This window comes from Medicago sativa, chromosome 2, assembly GCF_051527215.1.
Source record: "Medicago sativa cultivar Bolivia chromosome 2, Bolivia_mono, whole genome shotgun sequence".
In the NCBI taxonomy this organism is placed as follows: Eukaryota; Viridiplantae; Streptophyta; class Magnoliopsida; order Fabales; family Fabaceae; genus Medicago; species Medicago sativa.
This window is the reverse complement of record NC_140750.1, coordinates 52403148-52420036: the sequence shown is the minus strand read 5'-3', so window position 1 is coordinate 52420036 and position 16889 is coordinate 52403148. Positions and strand designations below refer to the sequence as shown.

Below are 16889 nucleotides of genomic sequence, written 5' to 3'. Positions count from 1 at the left end.
TGCTCTTTACCTAAACGGTTCTGCTCATTCTCAAAGTAAAAGTCCAAAATGCCCCTACGCATGTTAACATGTGTAGCTTGAGTTAACATGCGCTAGTTAGAAAATAAACGCAACTTAAGTCACGCTGTGTGACTTAAGTTGCGTTGCGTGCTGTTATAAGCCCAGGCAGAACCTCATTCTGCCTCATTATCTAACACCACACACTCAAATCTCAATTCTCTCTCAAATTACCCAACTCCAAAATTCCTTCAACTTCAAATCAAACAACACTACAACAACAAGAACAAGTAAGCTTTCACTTAAATTATGTTGGTATGATAGATTTTTTTCACTTAATCTAGAATTTTTTTTGGTTTAGTGTTTTGTTAAAATTTTAATTTTTTTTGCAAGAAATGATAGAATGCTACATGCAAATGACTTATAGTGCTAATTGTTATGATGTTTGGATGTTTGCATGATTATGTTAGATTTTTTACACTTAGATTAGATTTTTTTAGATTTAGGGTTTGTTTAAATTTTTTTTTTTTGCAACATATGATAAAATGTTACATGCAAATGAGTAATATTGCTTAATTATTTAGATCTTTGCATGTTTATGTTGTAGTTATTATATTTAGGGTTTATGTATAATTTGCACTCCAAGTGTTTGATGAAATGTTTGAATGAGTTTTTCATTGATTGTGTTTAATTTGTAATTGTGTAGATTTGAAGCAATGGCCGGGTGGATCGACGTTCATGCACAATTCAACGGCGGAGAACCTCAGAGGTTGAAGGTTCGGTGCCTTTATGTAACGTTAAGAGGTCTTAAGGATCAACTGAATGAATTCAACCAAGGAGTCAACCCCAGAGACACAAGGTCGACGATCGGAGGGTATCATTCACTTGGGTGGAGTTAAAGAACGACGAAAACGTGACGGGCATGTTTTGGGAGCACACCAAGTTCCAGTGGATCGATATGCGGGTGACGTTGTTGAGATCAACTGAAGATATCATCAACAGCTTGATTCCGCCAGAAGATCGTCGTTAGTTAGGGTAAGGTGCATTCCAACTACAACAATTGTCTTACCTCTGAAATGGGGTAGTTCAAATTTGCCAAACGGCGAGGACTCAAGCATTTCGCTCGGCATTCATGTTTTTCCTTTGAAAAGATTAAATTCTTGTTAGGCTGGTTTAGATGAAGGTATTAGGTGTCAAGGAATGGACCTCATTTCGGTGGCACTTGAATACCTTAATCTAAATCAAGCCTAACCAAAATTTATTCTTTTCAAAGGAAAGCATGAATGTCGAGCGAAATGCTTGAGTCCATGTTGTTTGGCAAGTTTGAATTTACCCCATTTCAGAGGTAAGATGATTGTTGTAGTTGGATTGCACATTCCAACTGCAACAATTGTCTTACACTGGATGGGGCAATTCAAACTTGTTAATCGGCAGGACTCCAACATTCGATGAGCATCTTGAACGATGGTATTCAAGTGTCAAGGAATGGACCTCATTTCGTTGGCACTTGAATACCATCGTTCAAGATGCTCATCGAATGTTGGAGTCTTGCTGCTTAGCAAGTTTGAATTTGCCTCATTCAGTGGTAAGATAATTGTTGCACTTGTTAGGTACATTCCGGAATGTAATGTAATTGTTGAGATAGATGTCGTTTATGTAATGTAACAATACCTCTATCGCAATTTTTATTTGAATTCACGCTATCGCAATTTTTATTTTAGTCGAATTCACGCTATCGCACTTTTTATTCGAATTCACGCTATCGCAATTTTTATTGGAATTCACGCTATCGTACTTTTTATTTTATTCGAATTCACACTATCGCAATTTTTATTCGAATTCACGCTATTGTACTTTTTATTTTATTCGAATTCACGCTATCGCACTTTTTATTCGAATTCACGCTATCGCAATTTTTATTCGAATTCACGCTATCGTACTTTTTATTTTATTCGAATTCACGCTATCAAACTTTTTATTCGAATTCACGCTATCGCAATTTTTATTCGAATTCACGCTATCGTACTTTTTATTTTATTCGAATTCGAGCTATCGCACTTTTTATTCGAATTAACGCTATCGCAATATTTATTCGAATTCACGCTGAATTTATTCTAATTCTCCAATACGCAATCGTAAAATAAATTCAACAATTAACAAAAATAAAGAAACAAAAATAATGGATATAAAATATCATTTTATTAATATAATTCTTATTACATTTACAATGGGGTAAAACTAAATCTGCGAAAAATAAAAACCACCAGAAAACCTATCTTCCTCAGGTAAACCTAAAAATAAACCAGAAGAAAACCAACCTTCCTGGGGTAAAACTAAATCTGCACATTTAGTTTTATCCAATATGGTTCTTTTCCCAAGAAAGCTGCTCCCTACTTATCTTTTCCACAGCATTCCCACTACTTATCATCCTTTCTTTTTTTACACCAAAATAAAGAAAGAAAAAGAGAAGGAAAGGAAGAAGATTCATAGGGGGAGAGAGTGAGAATGGGAGATGGTGTGAGGAAATGGGGAAGTTTAGAGGTGTATATATAGGGGGAGATTGTAACATAGGTTATATCTACCATAAATAGGGTCAAAAAACGTGTAAAAACTTAACAAAAACGTGTAAAATCAATTAAAATGCATTGAACAAAGTCAAAAAAAGTGTTCTTGAGCCCAGGACTAACACTAGCGTGAGTTAACTCACGCCAAGGATTAACACTAGCGTGAGTTAACTCACGCACAGGTTAACACTAACGTGAGTTAACTCACGCTAGTTAGGCCGGTGGTCAGAACTCAAGAACACGTTTGTTGGACTTTGGTCGGTTATTCAACCATAGTTTTATTGATTTTTACACGTTTTTTTTTACTATTTTTTGACTGCATTTAGTGCATATAAAAACTATGCACTAAATAATTTTCAATTAGGCCTTTTTTTTTTTGTTACATTTATTCTAAATTAATTTATTAACTTTATTATAATTTTTTTTTACATTAATCTAAATTATTTTCTTAACTTTATTCTAAATTATTTTATTAACATTATTCTAAAATTATTTTGTTTACATTAATCTAAATTATTTTCTTAACATTATTCTAAATTAATTTTTTAACTTTATTCTAAATTATTTTGTTTACATTAATCTAAATTATTTTCTTAACTTTATTCTAAATTAATTTTTTAACTTTATTCTAAATTATTTTGTTTACATTAATCTAAGTTATTTTCTTAACTTTATTCTAAATTATTTTATTAACATTATTCTGAAATTATTTTGTTAACATTATTCTAAATTATTGATTCGATATTATTCTTTAAATAAATACAAATATAAATAAAAGTAAATGGACTAAATTAATAAAAGCAAATGGACTAAATATAAATAAAAGTAAATATAACAATATCTTATTTCATTGATAATTCATACATTACAATTATTCATTACAATTATTCATACAATAATTTTGAACTAATTCACTAAATCTACTTATTTTATCCTTTTTGGGGTAAAAAGTAATCAATCTTCGTGGGGTAAAATAGTGAGCAGCCTTCTTGGGGAAAATACATCATCAACCCTTGGGCTAAATTTAAATCTGGTTTTTTTTTTTACCACAAGAAGTTCTTTTTACCCACGGTAAAAAAATTCTGCGGTTAAAAAAGCAGATTTAAAATTATCCCAAGTGTCGATCACTTCCCCAAGTCGGCTACTCACTATTTTACCCCGACGAATTTTTATCACTTTTTATCCCCCAAAGAGAATATTGAAAAAAAAAACAAAGAAAGAAGAGAATTAGAGTGAGAGAGTGGGAGGAGATAATGTGAGGAATATGGGAAGTATGTGAGGGTATTTATAGGTAGAAATGTGAACCTAGGTTGTATCTAACATAAATGTGGTCAAAAAAAACGTGTGAAAGTGGTAAAAATACGTGTACATTGAATGTTGAAAAGCTGACCAAAGTTGGAAAAACGTTTGTTCTTCACCGGCCAACTAGCGTTAGTTAACTTGCGCTAGTGCTAAGTGGTACGTGACTTAAGTCACGTTCATACTACACTAACGCGTGTTAAGTCACGTAGCGTGACTTAACATACGCTCATAATACACTAACGCATGTTAACATGCGTAGGGGCATTTTGGACTTTTACTTTCGGAATGAGCAGAACCGTTTGGGTAAAGAGCAGAATTCTCCAAGCATTTTGCCAAATTTGGGCCGAGTCAGAACCTTGTAATTGTGTGAAAATGGATTTGCGGGCTAAAAACAATTGTATACAATTTAAAAATTCCCATTAATTTCATTTTTAATATTATATTAATTAAATTTGACTTAACTTAAAATTGATAAAATTTACTTTATATAGTTAGGATCCGATGACATCAGGTTTAAGTCATATGATTTACACCAAATCTCAACTGTTGAAATTAATAAATCTTACGGTCACGATGAAAAATTGGATATTGGCACACGATACAATATTTCCCCTTTCTGGACTTGGGTTTTCTCAGGCGTATTTCTATACTCATCGGAAATCTCCATCACAACCTTTAGTCAATCGGAAATTTCCATCACTTCATAGACTTGATCGTGAATCTTTTCTAATAAACATAAAGTATTTCCTGAACACCAACCACAACCTTTAGTTTTGCATAAAGTGATCATATATAGCACAAAACCATTCATGTTATGAAAAGAAACGCTGAAAGGGTAATATAAAAGATTAATTGAAAAATAATTTTTGAAATTACTTTGGATTGATAAAATTGATTCAAATCTCATAATTGTTCATCTATTTGATGTCCGATTGAGATATTTATTGAAGACAGTGAATAATTAGGTATTGAGGCAATGAAGATATGGAGCCAATGAAGTGAGATTATTGGTAACGAAATGGATCTCAAGCAGCAGTGCATCACTCTTGTTCCTCACCCAGTGGGGAAGAAACAAAATTACAACTTGGCAGTTGGAGAAGAAGTTAGGTTGAGGAAGGGGAAGGAGTTTATGGTGTGCCAATATCTAATTTTTTATCATGACCGTAAGATTTATTAATTTCAACGGTTGAGATTTGGTGTAAGTCATATGACTTACACCCGGTGTCAACGGATCCTGTCTTATACATACATATATATATATATATATGTGTGTGTGTGTGTGTGTGTGTGTATATATATATATATATATATATATATATATATATATATATATATATATGGAAAAGATTAATGTGAAAATAACAATGGGTGAAAAGAGTTTCGAAGGAAAAAAAATTATAAACTTTTATAAAGTTTGTTAATTTTCAATAATTTTTATATAATGAGCTATTAATTTTTTTTTACAAATAAAACATTACTAGATTTTTTTTTCTATAATTTCAACCAAGGTTTTAACTAATTGAAGTTTAATTCAACTAAGGTTTTGACTAACTTGATGTTTCTTTCAACCAAGGTTTTCAGTAATTGATGTTTAGTTCAAATGAGGATTTGACTAACGTAATTTTTAGTTCAACTAGGGTTTTGACTAATTGATGTTTAGTTCAACTAGGGATTAAACTAACTTATTCTTTAGTTCAAATTAGGATTGAACTAACTTAATCTTTAGTTCAACTATGGTTTAGACTAACTTAATCTTTAGTTCAACTAGGGTTTTGACTAATTGATGTTTAGTTCAACTAGGGTTTTGACTAATTGATCGTTAGTTCAACTAGGGTTTGAACTAAATCATTCTTTAATTAAATTAGGATTGAACTAAAATATTCTTTAGTTTAAATTTAGTAAATTAGGATTGAACTAAAATATTCTTTAGTTTAAATTTAGATTTAACTAACCTATTTCAACTAGGGTTTTGACTAATTGATGGTTGGTTCATCAACACCCCAATTTATAATATTAATTTATTAATATAATTATTAGATAATATTAGTATTATTATCGGTAGTAGTAGTAGTATTGATTGTTTGACATAATTATTTTTTTATTATTTTTATTTGAATTAAATCAGTATTTCACATGTTTAGGTGAGCTTGTTTAGTTCATTGGGATAGAGACATTGGACAAATAAGGGTAATATATATAAACTAGAACTTTCATTAATGGTAGTAGTTTAATTAAAAATAGAATGGGAGAAAATAATTTTTAATAAAAAAAATAGTCTTTTTGGAAGAATGTGGAAGTGGGGGTGCAGATAGTTAATGTGTCTAAAGTTTATGTGACAAAATAATGTGAAAATAACAATGGGTGAAAAGAGTTTCGAAGGAAAAAAAATTATAAACTTTTATAAAGTTTGTTAATTTTCAATAATTTTTGTACAATGAGCTATTAATTTTTTTTTTTGGAAATAAAACATTACTAGATTTTTTTCTATAATTTCAACCAAGGTTTTAACTAATTGAAGTTTAATTCAACTAAGGTTTTGACTAACTTGATGTTTATTTCAACCAAGATTTTCAGTAATTGATGTTTAGTTCAAATAAGGATTTGACTAACATAATTTTTAGTTCAACTAGGGTTTTGACTAATTAATGTTTAGTTCAACTAGGGATTAAACTAACTTACTCTTTAGTTCAAATTAGGATTGAACTAACTTAATCTTTAGTTCAACTATGGTTTAGACTAACTTAATCTTTAGTTCAACTAGGGTTTTGACTAATTGATGTTTAGTTCAACTACGGTTTTGACTAATTGATCATTAGTTCAACTAGGGTTTAAACTAAATCATTCTTTAATTAAATTAGGATTGAACTAAAATATTCTTTAGTTTAAATTTAGATTTAACTAACCTATTTCAACTAGGGTTTTGACTAATTGATGGTTGATTCTGTAACACTCCAATTTGTTATATTAATTTATTAATATAATTATTAGATAATATTAGTATTATTATCAGTAGTAGTAGCAGAGTAGTAGTAGTAGTAGTAGTAGTAGTAGTAGTAGTGATTGTTTGACATAATTATTTTTTTATTATTTTTATTTGAATTAAATCAGTATTTCACATGTTTAGGTGAGCTTGTTTAGTTAATTGGGATAGAGACATTGGACAAATAAGGGTAATATATATAAACTATAACTTTCATTAATGGTAGTAGTTTAATTAAAAATAGAATGGGAGAAAATAATTTTTAATAAGAAAATAGTCTTTTTGGAGAGAATATGGAAGTGAGGGTGCAGATAGTTAATGTGTCTAAAGTTTATGTGAGAAAATAAAAAATAAATAAATTCTGAATTTTTTAAACGATAAGAGAGACAAAGTTTCAGAACAACTAAAACCTAAATAGTCTCTATAAATAGATGAGAACATTAGGAAAATAGGGTTACAACAAACAGAGTAAAGATTAGTGATCAAAGGAAAACTATGGTTATGGAGAGAAGAGGCAAGGAGGCATAATGAGAAGAACAAGGAGAGAGATTTCACAGTAGGAATTCATCAAATTCTATAAACTAGAGGTAAGGGAGGAGTTTTATTCATTATAAGGATTGTATATTCATTATAAGGATTGTATACTCATTATAAGGATTAGATGATGAATTGAATTGATTAGATATTAATTAATGAGCAAAAATGATTTATCTAATTAAGTATAATTTGTAAATTATTTGATTATGTGAAATTGATGTCATGCACGATGCATCAGAGTACACACTCACTACTCTAAAGTACAAAAAACCAAGTTAAACACATATAAATTAGAATAAACACTTGAATTTAAAAACACTTGAATTTTACAAAGATAATTATACTTACATCATCGTTTGTCCAAAGCCTGATGACAACACGACAAGCAAAATTAGGCAGCAAAGATAAATTTGATGAGCACTAGCAAAACCAACAAGTGTCGTTGGGTCAGGGTGGTTTGGTGATGGGTTCACTAGTGGTGGTGATGGATGTAACACCCCGTTTTCCCAATATAAAAATTTCATTTAAAATCAGAGTATTTTGATCACAACGGAATGTCACATACTTCATTTAAATCATAAAATGGATAATAATAATTATCCTTCAAATTCAACATCATGAAAAATCTTAAACTATTGCAGCGGAAATTAGTTCAACGTTTAAAAGTCTTGGCACGCAGGCCTTATTGAAAAATCTCATAAATTAGTTCATAAAAGAGACACGTAAGGAATAGAAGTAAATGCAAGCCCCCATCCCGTTACGTATCAGAGCACCTAGACACCAACTGAGAGTCCACTCATGAACGCCTCTAATCTTTATTACCTGCACATTACCCACGGTCGAGGCAACATATACGCAGAAGGGGTGAGATTTCATAATCAATACATTAAGCATATAATCCAATAAAATGCATTTAACAACTTAAACATTAATAACATGTCAACAATTAACAATCAGTATATTTTTCATGTCATAACAAATACAATCATCAAATATCATTACTAATTTTCATCACAAATCATAATCAACTTAACACTCAACTTGACGACACAACTCATCTTTGACCATGCAACTCTATCAACTCAACAACAACTTGACAACACAACTCATCTAGACCATGCAACTTTATCAACTTGACAACAACTTGACAACTTAAACATCATTAAACTTCTTGATATGCAAATGCATGTGGTACCAATCAACAACAAATGAGCATAATAGGCTCTTCAACGTGTGAGCGCAAAGGCTGCCGGGCCTAAAGCCCCCAACTTTAATGAGCACAAAGGCTGCCGGGCCTAAAGCCCCCAACTTTAATGAGTATGCAATGAACTCAACTTCCAACAACTTAGACAACGACGTGTACAACTCATACGACTCATAATCACGGACGACTTCTTAAATTCCAACAACATAGACCGACTCATGCAACCTCAAGACACTAACAGTCGACAACAGGAAACAGCAGCAACATACAACAATTAACAACGCTTGAATGTGTTAACATTCACATAAAGAATTAATTACATCAATATAAATATCATAAAACATCATTATAGCATTCATGCAGCAATACTTCTAGTTTCAGTCACCGTAACAGATTTCTGGAGCTTATGAAAGCATCCTAAACAGCTCTCTAACTTACTTCTAAGGTCATCTCAAGACTACACGTGCGAAGGGATCGCATCGGGACAATTTTGGGCAACTAACAGCCTAACTCGCAGTGGCGAGTAACTTCACTCGCAATGGCGAGCAAAGTGTGCATTCTGGGTTCCTACGTAATTACTCGCAGTGGCGAGTTATTCTGCTCGCAGTTGCGGGCTCACAGGTCACTCGCAGTTGCGAGTTGCATTGCTCGCAGTTGCGAGTTCTGGGTTCTAGCTCGCAGATGCGAGTGTTCTTGCTCGCAGGTGCGAGCGATGAATGTCAGTACGGCCAGAAACCTAAAAATCACAACTTTTCACTATATTCACGATTCCTTCATCCAAATAGCATCTAATTATCATCTTAAGTCATATCTAAGGTCTGAACACTAATTTTGCATCAATCTAACATCTGTTCTTGATTCATTCATCAAAATTGATCCTAAACCTAATTCCCAATTCTCACCAAAACTTAACCTAATCATGCTAAATTCATCCTATAGAATTATACCCTTAATAATATTGAAAATTAGTCTCACCCTTACCTTGTAATTGCAGAATCGATAGCCTCTCCCTCTGGTTCTCCTCTTCTGACTTTTCTCCCTTTTCTCCAAAAGCGTTTCACGTAAAAACGTTTCCCACTTATGTCTGTATTATTTATTTACTCTTATTACTCATCTCACCTATAAACTTACTCTTTCCACCTCACAGCCTAACTTCTAATATTTTTATTTTATTTAATAATAAAATAAGTCACACCAACATAACAACTTCACAACATCATATACTCCACATAATTTCTTCATAAATCGTATAACTTACTCAAATCATAAATCACATAAATTACTCAAATTATAAATCATATAAGCATATATTTATAAATATATTCTAAACTTCATTGAATTAATTAAATAGTTAAGACGGGCGTTACAACTCTCCCCAACTTATAGAATTTTCGTCCTCGAAAATTTACCTCAAGCAAACAACTCTGGGTAAGACTCCATCATCTTACTCTCTAGCTCCCATGTCAGGCTTTCACCAGTCGCTCCACTCCAAACAACTCTCACTAGAGGAATCTCCTTGCCTCTCAACGTCTTCATCTTGCGATCATCAATCCTCAAGGGTAAGGTCTCTACCGTAAGGTTGTCTCTAACTTGCACATCATCACTCTGAATCACATGGGACGGGTCTGGAACATACTTCCTCAATTGCGACACATGGAACACATCATGCAAATTCGATAAATGAGGTGGTAAGCCAACTCTATAAGCCACCGTGCCAATTCTCTCGGATATCTGATAAGGACCAATAAACTTTGGAGTCAACTTCTTTGACTTCAATGCACGACCGACACCGGTCGTTGGAGTAACTCTCAAGAACACATGGTCTCCCTCTTGAAACTCAAGGTCTTTCTTACGCTTATCATGGTAGCTCTTCTGTCGACTCTGCGACGCTTTCATCTTCTCTTGAATCATCTTCACCTTCTCAGTAGTCTGTTGAACAATTTCTGGTCCTAGAACCACACTTTCACCGGTCTCAAACCAACACAACGGAGTCCTACACCTCCGACCATACAAAGCCTCGAAAGGTGCCATCCCAATACTTGAATGATAGCTGTTATTATAAGTGAACTCTATCAACGGAAGATGACTATCCCAAGTTCCACCTTGCTCAAGTACACAAACTCTCAACAAGTCTTCGAGTGACTGAATCGTTCTTTCCGACTGACCATCTGTTTGAGGATGATAAGCCGAACTCAATCTCAACTTAGAGCCTAAAGCCTCTTGCAAACTCTTCCAAAATCTAGAAGTAAATCTTGGATCTCTATCTGATACGATGCTTGAAGGAACACCATGCAATTTCAATATGTCTCGAATATAAATCTCTGCCAACTGAGCCACAGGAAAACTAATATTAATCGGAAGGAAATGTGCCGACTTCGTCAATCTGTCAACAATCACCCAAATAGCGTCATTTCCCTTAGGAGTATTCGGCAAACTTGTCACGAAATCCATGGATATACTATCCCATTTCCATTCTGGTACATCTAACGGTGTCATCAACCCAGCAGGTTTCTGATGCTCTACCTTCGACTTCTGACAAATCAAACAAGAGTACACAAATTGTGCCACATCACGTTTCAATCCTGACCACCAAAACAGCTTCTTTAAATCATGATACATCTTTGTAGCTCCCGGATGAATGCTCAAGCTACTCCTATGACTCTCTTCCAGAATCATCCTTTTTATCTCATCATTGTCTGGAATACAAATCCTACCTCGGAACCTCAACACACCTTGATCATCGACTTTAAAGTCACCATCTTCAGTTTGATTACTAGCAACCAACAAGTCCACAAACTTAACATCAACCTTCTGTGCATCTCTAATACTTTTCAAGAAATCGTTATCAATTTTCAGCATTCCTAACTTAACGCTCCGAGACGACATTTCACAAACTAAGCTCATATCTCTACACTGTTCAAGTAGTTCAAATTCCTTCACCATCATAGCAGACATATGTAAACTCTTCCTACTTAAGGCATCCGCAACAACATTAGCTTTACCCGGATGGTAATTCAAACTAAAGTCATAATCCTTCAACAATTCGAGCCACCGCCGCTGTCGCATATTCAGTTCTTTCTGATCAAACAAATACTTCAAGCTCTTGTGATCACTAAACACCTCAAATCTCGAACCATACAAGTAATGTCTCCAAATCTTAAGGACAAATACGACTGCAGCTAACTCAAGGTCATGAGTAGGATAGTTTCGTTCATGAGTTCTCAACTGTCTTGATGCATAAGCAACAACTTTACCATCTTGCATAAGTACACCGCCTAAGCCCAATTTGGACGCATCACAATACACTGCAAAAGGTTCATCAGGTTTTGGCAAAATCAAAACTGGAGCCGTCGTCAAACGCTTCTTCAATTCATTAAAACTGTTCTCACAATGAACATCCCACACAAAGGCTTTATCTTTACACGTCAACTGTGTTAACGGAAGTGCCAACTTAGAAAATCCTTCTATAAATCTTCGATAGTATCCTGCCAAACCCAAAAAGCTTCTAATCTCTGTATCTGACCTAGGAGTCTCCCATTGTGATACTGCTTCAACTTTAGATGGATCAACTGCAATACCACTACTAGAAATAACATGGCCCAGAAAACTTACCTCGTTCAACCAGAATTCACACTTAGACAATTTAGCATACAACTTCTTCTCTTTCAGCACTTGCAAAACGATTTTCAAATGTTCCGCATGTTCTTCTTCTGTCTTAGAGTAAATCAAAATATCATCGATGAACACAACCACAAAGCGATCCAAAAATGCATGGAAAATGCGATTCATATACTCCATAAACACGCCAGGCGCGTTACTCACACCAAAAGGCATCACCTTATATTCATAATGACCATATCGCGTCCTAAAGGCCGTCTTCTACATATCTTCATCTTTTACTTTAATCTGATGATAACCCGACCTTAAATCAATCTTGCTGAACACACGTGCACCCACCAGCTGGTCCATCAAATCATCAATTCTAGGAAGTGGATATCTATTCTTTATAGTTACTTTATTCAGTTGTCGATAATCAATGCACAACCTCATACTTCCATCTTTCTTCTTAACCAACAATACCGGCGCTCCCCAAGGTGAAACACTCGGTCTAATGAACTTCTCATCTAGCAATTCCTCCAACTGTTTCTTCAACTCAGCCAACTCAGAAGCTGACATACGATAAGGTGTCATAGACACAGGCTTCGTTCCCAGAACAAGGTCAATAGAAAATTCAACTTCTCTCTCCGGTGGTACATCAGGAATTTCATCGGGAAAAACTTCAGGGAAATCGCACACCACTTGTAACTTATCGATCACTGCTTGACTATCCAAAGATAAGGATGCCATCAAAGAAAACATTAAAATTCCATCACGTTCTAACTGCTTCAGCTGCTTAATAGACAAAAACTCCGCTCCACTTTCCTCTTCAGCAGAAGAGAAATACACCGACTAACTAAAACAATTAATACGAACATGGTTGTACTCCAACCAGTTCATACCAGGTATTGGTTCTCTACATAACAATCAACAATAAGTACAGCTTAAATACAGTACAAAACTGTAATACGACACAACGCGACTCAACTACTTGGTCCGACGGACCGACCTGCTCTGATACCAATTGTAACACCCCGTTTTCCCAACATAAAAATTTCATTTAAAATCAGAGTATTTTGATCACAACGGAATGTCACATACTTCATTTAAATCATAAAATGGATAATAATAATTATCCTTCAAATTCAACATCATGAAAAATCTTAAACTATTGCAGCGGAAATTAGTTCAACGTTTAAAAGTCTTGGCACGCAGGCCTTATTGAAAAATCTCATAAATTAGTTCATAAAAGAGACACGTAAGGAATAGAAGTAAATGCAAGCCCCCATCCCGTTACGTATCAGAGCACCTAGACACCAACTGAGAGTCCACTCATGAACGCCTCTAATCTTTATTACCTGCACATTACCCACGGTCGAGGCAACATATACGCAGAAGGGGTGAGATTTCATAATCAATACATTAAGCATATAATCCAATAAAATGCATTTAACAACTTAAACATTAATAACATGTCAACAATTAACAATCAGTATATTTTTCATGTCATAACAAATACAATCATCAAATATCATTACTAATTTTCATCACAAATCATAATCAACTTAACACTCAACTTGACGACACAACTCATCTTTGACCATGCAACTCTATCAACTCAACAACAACTTGACAACACAACTCATCTAGACCACGCAACTTTATCAACTTGACAACAACTTGACAACTTAAACATCATTAAACTTCTTGATATGCAAATGCATGTGGTACCAATCAACAACAAATGAGCATAATAGGCTCTTCAACGTGTGAGCGCAAAGGCTGCCGGGCCTAAAGCCCCCAACTTTAATGAGCACAAAGGCTGCCGGGCCTAAAGCCCCCAACTTTAATGAGCACAAAGGCTGCCGGGCCTAAAGCCCCCAACTTTAATGAGTATGCAATGAACTCAACTTCCAACAACTTAGACAACGACGTGTACAACTCATACGACTCATAATCACGGACGACTTCTTCAATTCCAACAACATAGACCGACTCATGCAACCTCAAGACACTAACAGTCGACAACAGGAAACAGCAGCAACATACAACAATTAACAACGCTTGAATGTGTTAACATTCACATAAAGAATTAATTACATCAATATAAATATCATAAAACATCATTATAACATTCATGCAGCAATACTTCTAGTTTCAGTCACCGTAACAGATTTCTGGAGCTTATGAAAGCATCCTAAACAGCTCTCTAACTTACTTCTAAGGTCATCTCAAGACTACACGTGCGAAGGGATCGCATCGGGACAATTTTGGGCAACTAACAGCCTAACTCGCAGTGGCGAGTAACTTCACTCGCAATGGCGAGCAAAGTGTGCATTCTGGGTTCCTACGTAATTACTCGCAGTGGCGAGTTATTCTGCTCGCAGTTGCGGGCTCACAGGTCACTCGCAGTTGCGAGTTGCATTGCTCGCAGTTGCGAGTTCTGGGTTCTAGCTCGCAGATGCGAGTGTTCTTGCTCGCAGGTGCGAGCGATGAATGTCAGTACGGCCAGAAACCTAAAAATCACAACTTTTCACTATATTCACGATTCCTTCATCCAAATAGCATCTAATTATCATCTTAAGTCATATCTAAGGTCTGAACACTAATTTTGCATCAATCTAACATCTGTTCTTGATTCATTCATCAAAATTGATCCTAAACCTAATTCCCAATTCTCACCAAAACTTAACCTAATCATGCTAAATTCATCCTATAGAATTATACCCTTAATAATATTGAAAATTAGTCTCACCCTTACCTTGTAATTGCAGAATCGATAGCCTCTCCCTCTGGTTCTCCTCTTCTGACTTTTCTCCCTTTTCTCCAAAAGCGTTTCACGTAAAAACGTTTCCCACTTATGTCTGTATTATTTATTTACTCTTATTACTCATCTCACCTATAAACTTACTCTTTCCACCTCACAGCCTAACTTCTAATATTTTTATTTTATTTAATAATAAAATAAGTCACACCAACATAACAACTTCACAACATCATATACTCCACATAATTTCTTCATAAATCGTATAACTTACTCAAATCATAAATCACATAAATTACTCAAATTATAAATCATATAAGCATATATTTATAAATATATTCTAAACTTCATTGAATTAATTAAATAGTTAAGACGGGCGTTACAATGGAGCCTCATGTTGCTTGTCGTCAGCCTGAATCACGTCATACTGCTGCTGCTCACGCTCATATTGTTGCTTAGGCTCATGTAGGGTCGACCATTTGTGATGGACTCGTTTGTGAGTCTCCTTTCCCATCGGTGTTCATACGCCCTCGTCCCCGTTTAGGAAGAGGGTTCTTTGTCGCTCTCTTTTTTTCACGTGCCACTGGTTGCAGTTTCCCTGCATATTTTGCGCCTATTTGAGTTGTCAGCCATATGCACACAACAAACAACAAAAACAAATCAATAAACTATTTTTTGAAGCATTTCATCATACATTTGAAGCACAAAATATACATACGTTGTTTTTTGTGTCATTTAATTTTTTTAAACTAGCACATTGCACTTAAACTTATGTTAAACTACATACACAATCAAAACGTGCAAGCATTTGATCATACACTACCCAAAAAATTAACCACTTCCTAAACCCAAAACACTAACATATAAACAATTTTAAAAGAAAAATCCAACATATCAAATTAAGAATGGGAATGCTAAGGGATTTTGAACATTTACTTATTATATGATTGATGAGTTGTTTGACTTTGAAGAAATTTGATGGAGGTTGGTCTGTGAGAGTTTTGATGAATGTTGGTTGTGTTTCTGTGTTTTGAAGAAGTGTGGGAGGTTACTGTTCTGTTCTGGAATATATTAAGACCACAACTGCCGCTGGCATTGAGGGAACGACAGTTAACCACGACAGACATCGAACAATAATTAACTACCATTGAAAATAAAATCGTCAGTTCAGGATGTCTCGTAACCCCGAAAGTGTTCCATATTTTCAAAAACCAAAAATAAACCGAGCCTAAAGCCCAATAACAAAACCCACACACAAAACAATCAAAAACCACTTCCTCCTATATCACAACAACACCCCTCCTCTTCTCTTCAAATTCTCACTTCCCCCTCGTTACCCTCATTTCTCTTCTCTCTCTCTCTCTCTAGGGTACCATCGAAATGCCCCTCTTTATCTCCGACGAAGACCTCCATCGCCTCTCCGGCGACTCCACCGCCGTAGCCGCCAAAGCCGACGCCTTCATCCGCAACCTCCTCAACGAACTCGACACTATCCGCGCCAAAGCCGATGCTTCCGACATCAACGCCGAACAGAATTGCTCTCTCGTTGAACAGAAGTATCTCTCCCTCTCCGCTGAGTTCTCTAAGCTTGAATCGCATGCCGCTAATCTTCAATCGACTCTTGATCAACATGTTCGTGATCTCGATGATGCGAAAGCGAAGAATCACCAATTTCACTTGCAATTGGTGCGTTTCGCTAAACCTTCGAAATTGAAATGAAAATTTACTTATTGTTGCTAGTTCATTGTTCATAGTCGTGTGATAATTGTGTATACTTTTCGTTGTTTTTATAATTTTATGAATTATTTTTCCTTTAAACTTTTGAATTTTCGAATAATTTAAGTAGTTTTTCTTGTTTAGAGTAGTTTCTTGGTTTTGGAGCTTGTCAATTAAAATGAAGTTTATGATTTTTCACTTATGGTAGAGTTCTATGAGCTTATATGC

The 16889-nt window shown here is 34.7% G+C and overlaps 1 protein-coding gene across 2 annotated transcripts in view; it reads left to right on the top strand.

Moving 5' to 3' along the window:
* Nucleotides 1–16217: 16217 nt before the first annotated feature.
* The window catches only part of NUA (nuclear pore anchor), a 31498-nt gene continuing 30826 nt past the window's right edge, over nucleotides 16218–16889 (top strand). For both annotated transcript variants that reach the window (XM_085744995.1, XM_085744994.1), the window contains exon 1: nucleotides 16218–16631. In XM_085744995.1, the coding sequence (XP_085601121.1) occupies nucleotides 16326–16631 (306 nt within the window). In that variant the 5' untranslated portion in view covers nucleotides 16218–16325. The remainder of the gene's footprint in view (nucleotides 16632–16889) is intronic.